The sequence below is a fragment of the Juglans microcarpa x Juglans regia genome, chromosome 5D, assembly GCF_004785595.1.
Source record: "Juglans microcarpa x Juglans regia isolate MS1-56 chromosome 5D, Jm3101_v1.0, whole genome shotgun sequence".
Lineage (NCBI taxonomy): Eukaryota > Viridiplantae > Streptophyta > Magnoliopsida > Fagales > Juglandaceae > Juglans > Juglans microcarpa x Juglans regia.
In genome coordinates, this window is record NC_054602.1 from 624,605 (window position 1) to 640,874 (window position 16,270).

A 16,270-nucleotide genomic window follows, 5' to 3' on the forward strand; every position below is an offset into this window, starting at 1 on the left:
GAAAAAAAATTATAAATATAAAATATAAGAATAAATAATAAATAGAATTTTTCAAAAAATATTATTCTCTAGTAATATTTGTCTTGAAAGCAATTTCCTAGAATTTGACAAAAGTATTTAAAAAAAAAAATTAGTATCTTGATTGACAGGTTGCAAGTGCGACAGCAACATTTGTCATGACATTCTCGTCATCCTTATCCGTGGTGGAGTTCTACCTTCTCAACAGGTTCCCTATTCCATATGGTACGTCTTGCAGTACTAAATTACTAATATATATCCAATCTTTGATCTACATTAACTAAATATATGTAATATTGAGGGCATAAAATCTCTGCAGCATTATACCTCACATCGGTGTCTATTTTGGCTGGCTTCTGGGGACAGTTCTTAGTAAGAAAACTTATCACATTTTTGGGAAGAGCATCAATTATTGTATTCATTCTCTCCGGTGTCATCTTTCTTAGTGCTCTCACAATGGGTAATTTTCCTAAAACTTATTTTATTTAAAATGGTATATATTTTTTGAAAATTTTATGCTTGATAATTATAATTTTGGCTAATTGGCTAACAAGTAAGCTCTTTTTTTTTTTTTTTGTTCCCCTTGTGGGAAAATTCCCCAGGGGTCGTTGGTATTGAGACTAGCATCAAGATGATACGCAATCACGAGTTCATGGGATTTTTAGGGTTCTGCAGCAGTCAGTGATCATGATCATGATCAGTAGCAACGTCGACGGGAAGTTCTAAGGAAGGATATTATTATTATATAATCAAGCAATGGCGAGTCTTGGCCAATTACCTAGTTGACCAACTCTCTCAACCTCCAATAAATTCATTTTTTTCTTTTTAGAAAAAAGAAAAAACTTCAAATTTATTATGAAGCAATAAAAGTCTGGTGTGAGTCGATGGACAGGGAGGCTGTGTTCAAGGTTAGCTACTGGCTAACATGACCGCTACCCATGCAAAGTACCTCTTCTACTATATTTCGTTAAAATAGTACTGTATTTGATTCTTTAATCAAAGTACTGGTCAATAAAATTGAAGTTGTCTCTTTTTTTTTAAAAAATAATATATATATATATATATATATGTATTGTTCCAAGTGATATATATCTGTTATGTTAAGCTTGCAAACTATGATTAATTATTTCAACAGGCCATGCCACTACTTACTCGATCCTAGCTTGCAATATTCCTCCGAAATTATAATTTTCGATGTGATTGCGGGTTGTACTGATCTCTTGTCATGCACAATTGGATGACCCATGATAGTGGACACTTTGGCAGGACACTCAAACACATTAAAGCACAAACATGATGAGGTTTGGGTCCATGAGTTACCCTGCACGTTGGCATCCTTGTTCGGTCAAACATCAGTGATCACATCCTAATTGGCTGTTATCGAATAAATTCCTGCATATAATCATCTGCGAATTTGTCCAGTTATGAGAGTTTCTTTCCAGTACGTAAGATTTGGATATCTTTGGAGAACCACTATGAATGAATACATCTCATGCACGTTGCAAAAGTTTGAACCGTCGATGATCTGTTTCGTTGTCGTTTGCAATCTTTTGTCTTTTAGTTAATTTTCTCCCATCGAATTAGGAGTAGAACGACAAAGAGGTTCCCAGTCCCAAACCCACGTGGGGCTAGCTAGCAGATCATCCTCATCCCTATTTGATGTAGAAGATCCTGATCCATGAACCTAGCTAGCTAGATATACATACATATATGCAGTCTATATATTTTGAGTTGTATTATAATTTTGTTGTGCTTTGAGTACTATGGTTCCAAATTAGGATAACCCTGGCCATCAGATGTCTTCAACAACCATTCTTCTAGTGTGGGATATCATATCAAATGAAAACCGAAAATGGATGGATGACTGTTAGGAAGTTTTAGGTTTAGAAAGATGGCAGAATACTAAATTGTAAAAAAATTGATTGCTGAGGAAGACCATGCTATACAGTGTTGGACATATAACATGCATGTATAAAACTTTTATCACTCACTTGAAATATATCCATTCTATAAAACGGTCAAGGCCGCAATGAATGATGGCGGGGCATCTTGGTCTGTGATCAAGACATATGAAGACGACGTCGTTTCAAAATATGTAGATTCTAGTGTGAACTTGTATTCGTGGTATATTCTATTGATCACCTTCAATTTGCGGGTACAAATGAAGTATGAGATAATGGAGGAGGATCATTCCAAATTCAGCATCAATCAAAATAGAAAAAATAGTTTTGGGCCTAGTTTGGAAAGCCGAGATAGGACTGTAAAGTTTACAAGTCAGTATGACATCTCCACTAGGAGGCTCCAACAAATTACTCCTCCAGCAGAATGCAAAGGGAAAGACCTTACTACAAATCTGGCGAGTACGTTAGTCTAAGAAGCGCGCCCAACCATCACAAACCTAAGAACACCTCTTACAACTTAAAAGAGCTCATGATGTAGAGATTCCAGAGAATATGTAAATTTTGCTCCATTCTGAATCTGAGACAAATAATTAAAAGAACAAAAAAAAACATCCAAAGAAATCTGAACAAATAATGCTGAATATATATGTGCTCACGAGAATCTTTAGGATTTGAGGAATGTATCAATAGTTCCATATCAAGAGTATGGATACAGTACATGAATAGAACCGAAAGGATTCAACTAAACAATGTTCATGAACAAGTTAGTCGTAAGGGATGATGCCACAAATGTCCCGACAGATGCAAAAGTGTTCACAGTCCCAATAAATGTGTTTAGAAGAGATTTTTCACAGAATTAGAGCATCAATTTTGTTCAAGCTCCTTCGACACATTCAAACCAAATGCTCTCCACCCGACGCCCATTCACAAAACAAATATTTAAACCAAAACCTCATTCAATTGCCAGCAGCTATCAAACAAAACTTGCGTAAGAGACGACAAGGCAGGATCGTTTAAGAAACATTTGCCATGGCCCTACCTAGATGAACTACTACTGGCGCCCTTGGAAGGTTTATCATTAGATGGAGAATCTTTGACTGGTTTAGACTCTGAATTTATGGCAATATTCTCCATTCCAACCTCCATTGCTACCCTCTCATCCTTCTCCCTCTTCTTTTTCTCAGAAATTATACTTTCTGCTACTTGGTTTTGAGTAGAAAGCATGGATGGCTCCAAAAGACGAGGTCCTGCATTGATCCATGGATGAAGAAGGCACTGACCTGCAGTGGGCCGCTTCTCAGGGACAAAGTCAAGGATTGGAACCAGGAAGTCATTCATGTCATTTGCATCTTGCTCACTGAAATCGTACTTCTCAATGAGAACCTTGCTCAGAGGCCAGAAACGCAAACGACGGATGTGCCTCAGATCACCATATCTATTGAAGAAATCCCGCGAATAGCGGCCACCTAAGGCAATCTGAGAAAAATGAAGGGATTTTGGAAGTTAGACAAGTGTCCTCACGAAGACTTCTTTAATGGTGTGAAAGGTTATTTTCTCACCTTGCGTGGCATCATTCCAAGAAGCTCCATCATCAATGCCAAGTGATCCTGAAAGAATTTTTTTTCCAAGAAAATATATATATGGTCAAATGTGCTGAAAGTTAAAAAAGTAAGTACTATAGATGACTTATGTAGACACGCTTAACCCATAAAGCATTGAAAAACGTTACACTTGGTATGCTTGAAAACTATATATTCACCACTTACATTAAACCTAGAAGCACCGCGGAAAGACAACACAATAATGACCCAAAAGTTATATGGAGAGAACAGTCATAACAGCAAAACAACTGTAGTCGATCCCCCTTAAGGAAACTCAAAACTCATGTTATAAAATAAACAGGCCAAACAAAACATCATTTTACGCAGCTAACCTCAAGGGTAATGCAACTATGTTAAGCGAAGATCATCAAAAACTTTTTTTTTTTTTTTTTTTTCTCATAATGCAAGCAAGAAAAAAAGCTCCTTCAAAGAAACAACTGACTGGAAGAAGAATAGCCAATGAGCCACTCATATAAGACAGTCATCATTGGTATGGTATGATTGACGGAACAAACTCGCACACATTAAAGTTTGCATGTGAATAGAATGAGGGAAGCATTGTAGCACAAAAGTACATATAAAATGAAATATACAAAGCACATACAAAATTTCATTCACTTTTGAAACTACAGCACATAAATACAGAGAAACAGTTATAAATTATGTGAAAGTCCCAATCCAATGAAAATGGAAACTATTTCAAAGCAATCCATAAATGCAAACAGGCAGCCAAAAACACGGCACATCAGCAATGAATAAGATTAATATTGAACCAAGGGAACAAAAACATGCTTCTAAAAGCACCTACTACGGCTGCGATCTTTGTTTGGACAGCAGCCTTAGGGAAGATTATGACCATTGATAATCTAAGAAAACGTGGGCTTATAATCACTGACTGGTGTTGTATGTGCAGAAATAGTGGTGAAACAGTGGATCATTTACTCCTACATTGTGAGTTTGCTCAGGCCATATGGAATTACTTTTTTAGAGTGGGATTAGCATGGGTAATGCCGGGGAAGGCGGTTGAACTATAGGCAAGTTAGAGAGGGATCACAGGGACACCGCTGATTGCAACTGTGTGGAAGATGGCTCCCATTTGTATTTTTTTGTGCATTTGGAGTGAAAGAAATGGAAGACATTTTGACGATCATGAACGCTCCTTGGAAGAGTTTTAAGAGTTTTTTTCTGGAAGACTTTATTTATGTGGGCCATTGCTATAAATTTAAATGGTCTCAGCTTCCATGATTTCCTTGTAACAGTTTCTAGTTCCTAAATTGGTGTAATCACATGTATATTTTTCCTGTGTACTTGGGCTATGCCTATCTTTGTATCAATAAAATATCTTCTTACTTGTTAAAAAAAAAAAAAGGGACCCTTGCCAAAAACTGAACTGCTTCTTTTTCCCTTCAATAAAGTAGAAATTACGATGGAAATAAACTGTTCTTTCATCATTCAAATGACTCCAATCAAGACAAATAATGCAACATACGGCTCAAATAGCTTTTGGGTTATGTAAGCAGCATCTATGATGACACGTCTGCTTATCACGTGACAAGTAACTGACAGTTCTGCCGTTTTACCATCTATAAATATGCTCAATTGAAGAGATATTAGTCATGTAGAGATTCGTTGGGGTATTTAGCACGTGGAACCTCACCAAGGCGGGGCTCTTTCAAACCCAACCTTGGGGAATAAATCTCAAATACATGACCTTACCTGCCAAAACCATGCGTCAATCCAGGGGAACTCCTCGTGCAGGATTGGACTCAAGATGTCTAACTCTCTAAGACTCATCCCAAACCCGACGTTTGACCACAAAGCTGCACCCTGGGGTTAATTATTTGCAACTTCCAGAGAAGATCGGAGAGAAACATACATACACTTATATCAAGATACTCTCTCTCTCTCTCCCCCCTCTTCCCTTCATCTCCTCCCTTATGAGCCACATGGTGGGTTTGGAGATAAGGGAAATCTCTCCATTTCTCTTCCCTTCCCTTTCCCTTTCCTTCCTCAACCAAAGAAAGAATATAACAATGTATTAAAGTTACAAGTGTGACTATAATGGACTCTCAAGAAGCATATGAATCCTAGTACATGAGATAAATGTTACAGTTGAAAATATTGGCGGAATTTTTTTTTTTTCCCTTTCTTTTTTATTCCCTTGAGAATATAGACGTTTCAATAATCTTTTATAAAGCAAGGTATGAATTAAGTTTTATTTGTTGAGGAACTCATTCCCAGAACGAAGGAAGGATGTAATGCTAGAACCTTATGGGTCGGTGCAACGGTGTCTAATGGTACAATGATAAATGAAGCAACCATTAGAATATTGTGTAAATTGCATAACTGATTTCCTACACGTCAATTATTAACTGTGATTACTACCTGAAATAAAGGAATACGATGGTTTGCAGAAATGAAACTAATGCACAAATTATATGATTGGATTTATTGTCTTAACGAATTCAAATTACATGGATTTCCATTAAGAGAGAGAGTGAATAAAAGCAGGGATCTGTGAATATAATAGATGGCGCAGTAAGCAAATAAGAGATTAATAACATTTGTACCTCATCTCTATCGAAGTTGTCGCCAGTATGGGGATCAAAGAGTACATCACCAGTTGCAAGCTCAAAACAAATGCAAGCAAATGACCAGAGATCGGCTGAAGTAGAATATTTAGATCCGAGGATCACCTCTGGACACCTATACTGTCTTGTCTGAATGTCATTCGTGAACTGTTTGTATGTCCAACATGCATTCCCAAAATCAACCAACTTGCACTTGAGGTCAACTGATGCCAACAACTTCTGCCTATTGAAGCGGCTTCCACGCTTGGCACTGTGATTCCCTTGCCCAGTGCCCTTTGTTCCATCAGCATCTGATAATCTATCTGTATTGACAGAACTAGTAGGCTGGTCTTCTACAGAACCCACATTCAACTTCACATTAGGAGAAGACTCTACAGCACCAGATGATTCTGGATCTGCCTCAGCTTCGGCTGAAACTTCCTTCTCCACACAGCCCTGAGCTGCTCGCTTTGCCTTTCTTCGAATCTTTTTCTTCTGGTTCCTAGTCAAATCCCCATTTAAGGTCTTGTTTTCCTTCACAGCCCCACACTCCATTGCGGCCTTATCCTTGCTATTTGGAAGAATTAGAGGAGCACCTGACTTTCTCGGATCCTTAGCAGGGTCTATCATTGCCATTAGCAATATGTTTTCTGGTTTCAAATCAGTGTGTATGATAGAAAGCTGTCTGTGCAAGTAATCCAACCCCACCAAAATATGAAAACAGATATCCTTCACCCTATTAATGGGCATACCCCGGTAATTAGTATACTTGATAAGAGTCAAAAGATTATCCCCCAAGTACTCAAAAACCATACAAACATGCTGCCCGTTAGGACCCGAATGCTTGAAATTATCCAAAAGCTTCACTACACATTTTTTATCATCCGGGTCGCCCTCAGCAATCTGTTTCAGGATGGTTATCTCATCCATCGCGGCCTCAGTATAATGCTGCGCACTCTTTTGCACTTTCAGAGCTACGTATCGCTGCCCAGATTGCAGATTAATATAAAAGCAGCAGACAAAAGAAATAAAAGAAGAAGAATAAAGCATTTAATTAACCATCCATTCAGTTGCTAATTTCAAAACCAAAAACTACAGGCTGTATTAGCTTTTCTCTTGGCAACCAAATATAGCATAACCCAGAAACGAATATGGTCAATTAAACACAAATTCTCAAACACGTTCAATCCCAATTTCACAAACCCACATCCAGCCACATTTAACAGTAAAAGCGAAAGGCTTTTCATTCACAAGCTACGTTCAATCAATCGAGAAGATCCACCACAAAGTACAGAGAGAGATAGAGAAAAGTACAGAGAAATGGGTGTCCCAAGCGAGCCAGACAGTTGAGAAGTGACCCCAGCCAAGCTTGCTCTGGACGACGTAGCGGCCATTCTTGAAGGCATCGCCGATTCGGACCGCGTGGTACCCTCCCCTCCTGTAGTCTTCCGTCCCTTCGTCCTCCGACGTGTAGTCGCCGCTCTCGCTTCCATCCTCCGAAGAACGACACTGTTGCCTCTTGTTCTCCTCAATCTCCATTCACTCCCCCAGATCCCGCTTCAAGATTTGCGGTCTTCCAACAAATATCTAGGGTTTTGGCCTTCAGATTTTGGGGGTTTTTGGGGTTGTGACGGTTTAAGTCTAGAATACCGTGAAGAGGGACAAGGTTGAATGAAATTTCTCCTAGTTTTCGCAGTTTTGTCTTCGCCGCAAGTGATCGTGGGCTTCCCTCGAGAATCAGTGAGGCGTCCTCCTCATCATCATAATACCAAATGATGCAGTTTTCTCTTCTTTTAATTTTGTCAAAATAAATAAATAAATAATGCAAAATAATGAAGGAACTGCCCCAACTTTCACTCTTTGGATGCTTTGGTCTTTTTCTTTTCTCTTCTCTGTATTTTTAATTTTGTATTCAACTATTGAAAAAAAACATTAGCCATATTTTTTAACCTATTAATTGATCACCTAGGGTCAATGCACTCAAGGCGTAGATATTGCAATTAAAATTGTGGAAATAGACATCCCAGTAAAAGAGGGATGAATGTTATCGACCATTTGGTCATTAACTAATACTTGACGACATTTTTTTAAGATAAATGATTTGTACATATCCTAAATAGGTAAATTTTATGTAAGTCTTCGTAAAAAATAGACATCATCTTAAAAAATATATATATAAAAAAAATTATTTTTAGTAAGATATATTATTTTTATGAAGTTTTTACGTCTGATTTATCTATTTAAAACTTGTACATAGCATTACTTTAAAAAAAAAAATTGATGGATGCTGTCCACGTCACCTGTTTCATTTTCCTCTTCCTCTTCATTTCGTTTCCCGTCTCTCTCCCTCGAAATTTCATTTCCCCTTCCCTCTCCCTCCCTCCCTCTCTCTCTCTCTCCATCTCCGTCAAACCTCTCCCTCTCCATCAAAGATGCTAATCATTCCGTTAGCTAATGGTGGAGACGAGTCTTTTGCACGAACGGAACCTTCCAGAACCCTTTACACTAGAACTCTCTCGTCCTTTACTAAATTTTCTTTCTTTTTGGTTTTATAAGCTAAGCTTGCCCTCGTTCCAACAACTCTACAGTTTCTTCTACAACCTCCTATAATCTTTATTCACCTTTCTATTCTGCTTCACCCTTGTACCTGACCACGATCAAATGCTTGTCACTAGGACTAGGGATCACCTTGAAGGGCCAGAGCTTCATGTCTTTCTAGTCAGAAGGGTCGGAGTATCATCGCCTGATGAGACGCTTGGCGTCGTAAAATGTGTTCTCCAAGTTCATGGCCACTTGGTTCTTTGCTGCATCGCCGACTAGTCTCTCAGTGTTGGTGAACGCTACGTACGATGGGGTAGTAAGGTCGCCTTGGTCATTGAGGATGATCTTGACGCGGTCATTAACCCAAGCTCCTACGTAGCTATAGGTGGTGCCCAGGTCGATGCCTATACCTTTTTTCAGGATTGGACGCGATGCTAAAAGCTCACAATTCAAACAACAAAGAAAAAAAAGTTGGTCTATGTTTCAGAGTTTCAAAACTGTTTTTGAGTTGCTTTGAGTACGAGAATGTGGAGGTGAGTCTAGAAGAGAAACCACGAATTTATAGTGTCTTCTAGAGAGAGATGTCTGAGGAAGTTCGAGAAAACTTGAGTGAAATATCGAAGTGTAGGTTGGAGAGTTTTGGAGAATTTGAGTTTGGGTTCCAAGACAGGGATGAAGGTTAGCTCGAAAAATAATTAGATTTTCTTTTAATATATCTCAGTAATGCCACATCAGTAAATTTTTCGAAGGTTCTCCACCCCCGATTGCCTGTAGCAGAATTGATTTTTAAAAGGCCTGAACTGAAGTGGCAATTTGAATCATATGACGGAATTCTTAGGGTTGAAAATCCATATTTTCTATAATTAAAGAAGAATTAGATGGTGGTGGCCATTGTTTCTTGCAATTTAATTAAACCAACAATCCATTGGTTTACTGTGGTAGGCAATTCGATTAATATATGTTTTTTTATGATTAAAGTGACAAATATATTAATGTTTGTCTCAACTGCGTGAATACATTATTCCATTTGAAAATGTTGAAAGGAAGAAAACTCATAGGTTTTTCACCTCCATATATAATTAAATTTGTTTACTTCAATAATAGTCATAAAACGTGCTTGCCCAAGGAAGGCTGTTGGTGATGCGGTCTCTCTCTTTAGGAAAATCCTCACCCTTCTCTCTAAACTTTCTAAAATTTCAGATCAAACGAAAGGGGTAGGAGTTTCGACTCCTCCCCCTCTTTCTTCTTTCCTTCCTTCCTCCCTTCTCCTTTGTCCATTTTATTTTCTGTGTAGTGTTTTTTTGGTTTTTTTTTTTTTTAGGCCAAATAAGGGAGGATCGTCGTTCGGATCTTTCCAGCCATCGCCCATCTACACGCGCCCCACTGGGATGATGCACAACCATCGATCTTCAAGACCACCAAATATGGCTTCCATCGGAGTGGATCGTAACCTGCACGCGCGAGATGAAGTTCCGGAGCTCGTAGGCGCGTGGCCATCACGCTCTACCGAGGAGCCCTCTATCGACGCCACACTCGACTTCTCTGGACTCCTTGACTCCGGGACTTTCAAGATTGACTGTCGGCTTTCCTCTCCGAGTGACCAATGCCCTGCACACCTCTGCCGACAAATCGTGCACTGTTCATCCGCTTTTGATTTTCTATTTTTTGTTGTTCCATTCCAGTGTTTTCGTTGTTGTATGGTTTTTCATTTTTGTTGTCTTGTTGACCCGGGTGAGGTGTTGATCCTTTGGATCGGACGTAATGTGGGGCAAGAGTTGTTCGAGAGTGGTGGGTGATGCTACGGCTGGTGACCGTACGGCCAGTGCTTGCGTGTAGGTGTTGCCTGCGTAGTGGAGGCTGCTTTTGTCCGTGCGTGAGCTAGGAGCTCGTGCCGTCAGGGTTCGAGATGCTGATGCTTGTATTAGGCATGACGTCCGGGGTCACACTGGTGCTTGTGGTTCTGTAGTTGGTAGTTGTTAATGTGTTTTATTTGTAGTTTTTTGTTATTTTAGTTATTAATACAATAGAAATAGGCTTTTAAATTTAGTGTCCATAGCAATATCCCCTATTCTTCCTCTCAGGAAGGATAGAATGAGCCTTTAAGTTCTGTTTTACAGAGCGCTTTTTCTATTACGAGAGAGTTTGTTAAGAAGTTAAGACAATGTCCGCCACAAAGAAATTTATGTATGGGGAAGTTCCAGTGCTGATGCATAGTTTGACTTACAGTCTGAATTTTTTTATGTATTAATAAGTCATAGTTGTAATTTCGGTTCATTAATGAATTGAGTATGTTTTAATAATAAAAAAAGAAAAAAAAAAAAAAAAAGAAAAAAAAAAGAGGGTGTTGGCGGCTTTGAAACAAACAATCGAGTAGATGGATGAATGCTACGGCCACCTATAAAGAGAATATATCTAAACAAATATTGATTAATTATATCTATAGTGCCAAAAAACATGGTCACATCAAAACGTAACCTTTTCTTAAAAAAAAAAATTAAGGGGAAAGAAAGAGACAATTATGGCAGGGTCCTAAATAAGAAGCCGATGTGAAACGGGCCGCTTCATACTGTATGTCAAGGTGTCAACCAAGAAGTGAGCCCATCTATAACATGGGCTTAGTGGTGGGCTAAAACTTGACAAATATTGGACCAGGTCATACCGCATTGATCGGGTTTCTGCATCGGAGCAAAGAACTCCATTTTGAGATAGAACGACGCCCCCCCCCTCCTCTCTCTCTCTCTCTCTCTCTCTCTCTCTACCGAAATTGAAGCGATTCCATTTTGAGCTAGCTGAATTCGTTTTCATGAAACGGCGCTATAAAAATATATCAAAAAGAGAAATGATAGCGTGAGTGCATAACCGGCAGATAATCACTTTAAAAAAATAATAAATATGAGATTTAAGTGAAGAAAAATTAATTTTGAAATAGTAAATCTATTATTTTTTAAAACAAATGTACGATGCTTACGCATTAGCAGCAGGATTACTCAGATTTTGCCTTTTTCATGTTGGTACTGCGTCAAAGGGTCCTAAACGTGGAGTCGGTGGTGGAAAGCAATGAGCCACCAATTTGTTCTTTTAGCGAAGAGAATCCTTCATTTTTCAACGTTGTATTGTTTATTTTTTTGTGTTCTGGTTTTGATCGCATGTCATGAGTCACATTCTAACGAACCAAGAAAAGGTTGGTTTGGACTTCTACCTCTCAAATCATGTGTAAGGATTAGGAAGCTGAATTATAAAGATTACCGGAAGATTTGAATTTATGGGTTTTACAGAAAATTCAAACCTTTGGGAAGAGTGAATGTGCAAAGTGCAACTGCTGCTGTTGTGAGATCTTCTGTCACTCGGGTGGGCCTTAGATGCAAGTATAAGAGATCGAGGAGCGAAGGGAAAGAGACCTATTATACATTGAACAGACACACTTGAATATATACAGTTTTATATAGCTAAGAGTCAAACGTAACCATTTGTGTCTCGACATAAGAGTTGATTAGCAGAGGAGTTGTCTTTCTTGACGAACTTATCTCAACATAAAAGATAGAACAAATACCTAACCATTTGTGTTTTGAGTTCGCAGTTTGGATGTTCCCGTAACCTTGTATATATGTTTTTTAAGAAATGCTCACTGGATAAATACTTCAATCCTTAATTTAATTGGGCTAAGGGGATATATTGTGTAAATTCAGGGCAGACCACCTTTTCGGCGAGTTTGACAGGACTTTGGATCTGCAAGCCAACAAGTCTGTGGCGAGTCGGGCCCCGTTTGTTTTTTACTCTGAGGGTGGAAAAAAGTTCGTATTTTTAGGACAAAAAAAAAAAAAAAAACTTTTCGACATTACTGTGTTGTTCAATTTCCATCTCTCCCTTTTTTGGCTGTAGAAAGTTACAGGATTTTCACTGTGTTTATTCCGAGAATAATGCACCGACGAATCAGTTGGGTTAAATATCCAGACAAGCTTATAAGCATTTGTTGGAGAATTAGCAACCGTTGTGTATAGTGGAGATAGGGCCAACCCCAAGTTAGGAAGATGCATGTCTGACCTCAATGTTATAATGACTCTCACAATTACTTGGTATCCAAACATAGTACTGTTGAAACCACGCCAAAATAATTCAGAAGTCAATAAAGTCAACATCATCATCAAGTTTTAAGGAAAGAAAAACAATTAGAGCATGATCATGCAAGTAAATAGGTAGGTTAATGAAAATCCTGGAGACGACAGCTAGCTAGCGTCTTTTTCAGTACTCATGTGCTGATCATCGATATGTATAGCAATTCTTCAAGTTGGTCTCGTTCATGCATCAGTCCTACTAATAAGCTAAAGAACACGCTCTAAGCTGAATATGAACAACTAATAATCAAACAGCCAAATAGTTAGGAGGGATAGGAAGGGAGGCCACCCGGCCAGTAAGGAGGAGATAATGGGTTATACTCCTCCACATTGAAGAGATAGTTGCAGTCTGCATTAATCTGATGATGCTGACTCGCTGATCCTCCTCCTCCTCCTCCTCCTCCTCCTGATCTTGTCTTGTTAGAGCCATTAATGGCAATAGATGTGCTCTCCACCGTCTCTTCTCCAGAGATTTCTGTGTAGCCCGTGGAGCCAGCTTGCTTCCTCCCTCCTGCTTGCTGCTCTAATCTCAGCATAGCTTTCAATTTCATAACCTACGTACAGTACAACCAGCCAACTCTATTGTTTTATTGGATCGATCGATAAATTATGACACATTTAATTCTAATCTTTTTTGTTTTTAATGTCTTGTATTGAATAGAAAGGAGGCCGGCGGCGGCTTCGTTCATGGAAAGCAAGCTAAAGCATATCGGGGCACTGACAAACTCTTTAAAGAGTGGGACACAGACAAGGATATTGTTGTGGTCGTCTTTATATATTTTTTTCAGCTAATTAGCATATCATGTCAACACAAAATAACTAGAACTATATATAACTCCACACGCACCACGTACGTCTTTAATTTATAATTTCAATATTAAGCTTTCATTTAATTTGTCTCTTTTTTAATAATTTCGAAAGCTGAAATCACATTAATTTTTAATCTTTTCATTATAATGTTACAAAGAATTAATGGATCGTTAAATGGTATAAGATTTGCAGGGATTAAATTTAACTTTTAACTGATTATTTAGAAAAGTCTGGCATTATAATTGTAATAATTTATTGATTCATATATATGCCAGCAATGCATGCAGTATCATTAGATCAGATCCTGTCTCCAACACGGATTGAAGAGGAATAATAATTTTGTCGTCTAACTCTACATGCCTGGCCATGAAGCTAGCTAGCTAGCTGATAGTCAATAAACTTATAACGATCGAAAAAAGAAATTATCGAAATGTTGAAAAATATTCACCCACAGCTACTAGATATTGCTAGCTAGCCAGTAACACATGATGAATTTCAAATATTATAATTTTCGAACTAAAAATAGATGAAAAAAGTAATCAAAAGAAAAATGCTGAGCTATATTTTTGAAAAAAGAAAAGAGATGATGGTACTGATGAATAATATTCTTTATGCAGACTGTATATATATACCTTGCATGGAGACAATTAGAAAACGAGAGCTAGCTTAATTTGCAGTACTATATATGATCAAAATATCATACATACCTCCTCTTGAAGCTTCTGCCTCTCCCTAGAGACGACATCATAGTCCTGCTTAAGTGCATCGTATAGGTGCTCAAGCTGCTTAGCCTTCCACCTAGCGCGCCTATTTTGGAACCAAACAGCGATTTGGCGAGGCTGCAGCCCTAGCTCCTTGGACAGTTTCATTTTCCTATCAGGGTCCAGTTTTATCTCTTCCTGGAAGCTCCTTTCCAGTGAATCTAGCTGATCGCTTGTCAATCGCTTCTTCTTCTCCTGGCAGGTGCCATAGTTGCTGTTCTTGTCCATTGTCGGCACCATCCCATGAGCCGAGTCCACCACTGCTGGATGCTTCACCTCCATTCCTGCATAAGCAAAGCAGATTAATTAAGGGGTGTGCAAGGAATTAAGCTTGAAATAACGCTTCTTTCTTGCCCCTTTTTACTTGCCCTTTCAAACTTTCAATAGATTTCAATGGTGTTTTAAGCCCGATATTTAGCCTCACATGTCCATCAATACTTGTGACTTCTCCAATGAAGCATATACCAGTGGCTTAGAATTATTTGAAGAAGAAGAGATAAGCAGATGAACATTTATCGAGCAACTCAAAATTTCAAAGTAATTAAAGCAGAAAAATATAGTTCCAACGCTAGTATTCATAGTACTAGTGATCAAGAAGCTAGCTAGATCGAACATAGTCAATAAAGAAATAAGTGTGGAAACAAAAAGAGAGTGCATCTCGTTGATCAGCCTTCGAAGCTTGGAAAAGTCAAAGGAATACAAGACGATAATTGAGAAAATAGTCAGTGTACTGAGAAACCGAGTACTTTACCTGGAAAATGGTCGTAGTTATAGTTGTAGAGGAAGCTTAAAGAAGATTCTGGTCGGGTAACGAAGGGTCTAATTAAACTCCCATTCCAGTCCATATTCGGCAGCTCCACTTTTCTGCAACTCTTCCTCAGATCGACCCAAAATTTCTATGCAATATGGACCTGGTAATTTGAGTGGCAGGACCACAAAGAGAAGTACTGTTAATGGTGTAAGGGATGAATTGAGTTAGGAAGGCGTGACGCTGAGTGTTGTAAGTTTCTATTCTTCCTGATCTTTTAGGTTGCCAAAAAAGTGAATGCGTAGTGAGAGAAAGGAGCTAGGGAGGGAGAGAAACAGGTTCTTCTTCCTACTTCACTTTTGGGTAGCAACAAAGTTTTGTGTCTAGTTTTTATAGAGAGCGGAAGTGGTTTAGTACTAGAAAGAAGTCAGCACAAGGAGTGAGAAAGTGAAGGCATATGTCAGTTCCATAGGAGCAGGACTACTGGGACCAGACGGAGACCTTTGATCCCACACTCCTCCATTTACGTATGCAACCGACAACTCTCTATTTTGCTGTCTCTCTCTCTCTCTCTCTCTCTCTCTCTGAATACATATACAAATATATAGAAATATATATAGAGGTGTGGCCAAAATACAACATAGGAAGAGAGTGGGGGGATTAATAAGAGGGTGGCATGCAGATACAATGATCAGTACCACCTGCTACCTCTTCTGTATCAGTAAAAGACAAAGAAAGGAAGAGAAGGAAAAGGAACTTAACTGGGGCTCATCCTACTAGTCGTGTTTTCCTCTGCCCATGCCTTAATAAAAACTAGGCAGCGTAGCAGTGAAGAAAGCTGAGCCCCCCCCCCCCCCCCCCCCCCCCCCCCCCCCCCCCCCCCCCCCCCCCTATCACTCTTGCGGCCTCTATATATGTGGGTTGGGTTGGTCTCGATCGGCGAATTGCAATTGAATGATGAGAGGGTGAGCTGTGAGGAGCGAGTCAGATATATAGGTGGTCAGTAAGTCCGTATGCTAGTGTTAAAAGGTATCTTTCCGAAACATAACGTGAATAATTTAACGGTAAAGAAGGCGTTGCGCCCAAATAGGTGAAAGAGATTGATGAGACAGAGGTCTCCTTTGAAATGTAATGTTCTTGAGTTGAAGTGCTCTGATATATGTCTGAATTCATGATAACTACATGACCTCATAATTAAAAAAACTCAG

The 16,270-nt window shown here is 38.9% G+C and overlaps 3 protein-coding genes and 1 long non-coding RNA gene across 6 annotated transcripts in view; 2 read left to right on the top strand and 2 right to left on the bottom strand.

Moving 5' to 3' along the window:
* LOC121265496 overlaps positions 1-1,035 on the top strand; it is a 26,280-nt gene extending 25,245 nt beyond the window's left edge. Inside the window, exon 4 of the long non-coding RNA XR_005940671.1 lies at positions 900-1,035. This is a non-coding gene — a long non-coding RNA (uncharacterized LOC121265496). The remainder of the gene's footprint in view (positions 1-899) is intronic.
* Positions 1-1,035, top strand: part of LOC121265408 (sulfite exporter TauE/SafE family protein 4-like) — a 3,951-nt gene extending 2,916 nt beyond the window's left edge. For both annotated transcript variants that reach the window (XM_041169025.1, XM_041169024.1), the window contains 3 exons: positions 150-243; positions 338-478; positions 621-1,035. In XM_041169025.1, coding sequence (XP_041024959.1) covers positions 150-243; positions 338-478; positions 621-703 — 318 coding nt within the window. In that variant the 3' untranslated portion in view covers positions 704-1,035. The remainder of the gene's footprint in view (positions 1-149; positions 244-337; positions 479-620) is intronic.
* Positions 1,036-2,589: 1,554 nt separating this feature from the next.
* Positions 2,590-7,908, bottom strand: LOC121265382 (serine/threonine-protein kinase SRPK-like). The gene is made up of 4 exons (XM_041168994.1): positions 7,405-7,908; positions 6,091-7,074; positions 3,479-3,526; positions 2,590-3,395 (listed from the first exon to the last, which is right to left on the bottom strand). The coding sequence occupies exons 1-4, from the start codon at positions 7,627-7,629 to the stop codon at positions 2,955-2,957; spliced, it is 1,698 nt and encodes a 565-aa protein (XP_041024928.1). The 5' UTR covers positions 7,630-7,908; the 3' UTR covers positions 2,590-2,954.
* Positions 7,909-12,811: 4,903 nt separating this feature from the next.
* Positions 12,812-15,835, bottom strand: LOC121265453 (homeobox-leucine zipper protein ATHB-22). 2 transcript variants are annotated; one of them, XM_041169092.1, is made up of 3 exons: positions 15,066-15,835; positions 14,261-14,598; positions 12,812-13,297 (listed from the first exon to the last, which is right to left on the bottom strand). In XM_041169092.1, the coding sequence occupies exons 1-3, from the start codon at positions 15,157-15,159 to the stop codon at positions 13,007-13,009; spliced, it is 723 nt and encodes a 240-aa protein (XP_041025026.1). In that variant the 5' UTR covers positions 15,160-15,835; the 3' UTR covers positions 12,812-13,006. The 2 variants fall into 2 exon arrangements, with proteins under 2 accessions (XP_041025026.1, XP_041025027.1); XM_041169093.1 differs by lacking the exon at positions 15,066-15,835 and adding an exon at positions 14,683-14,990.
* Between the last annotated feature and the right edge of the window lie 435 nt (positions 15,836-16,270).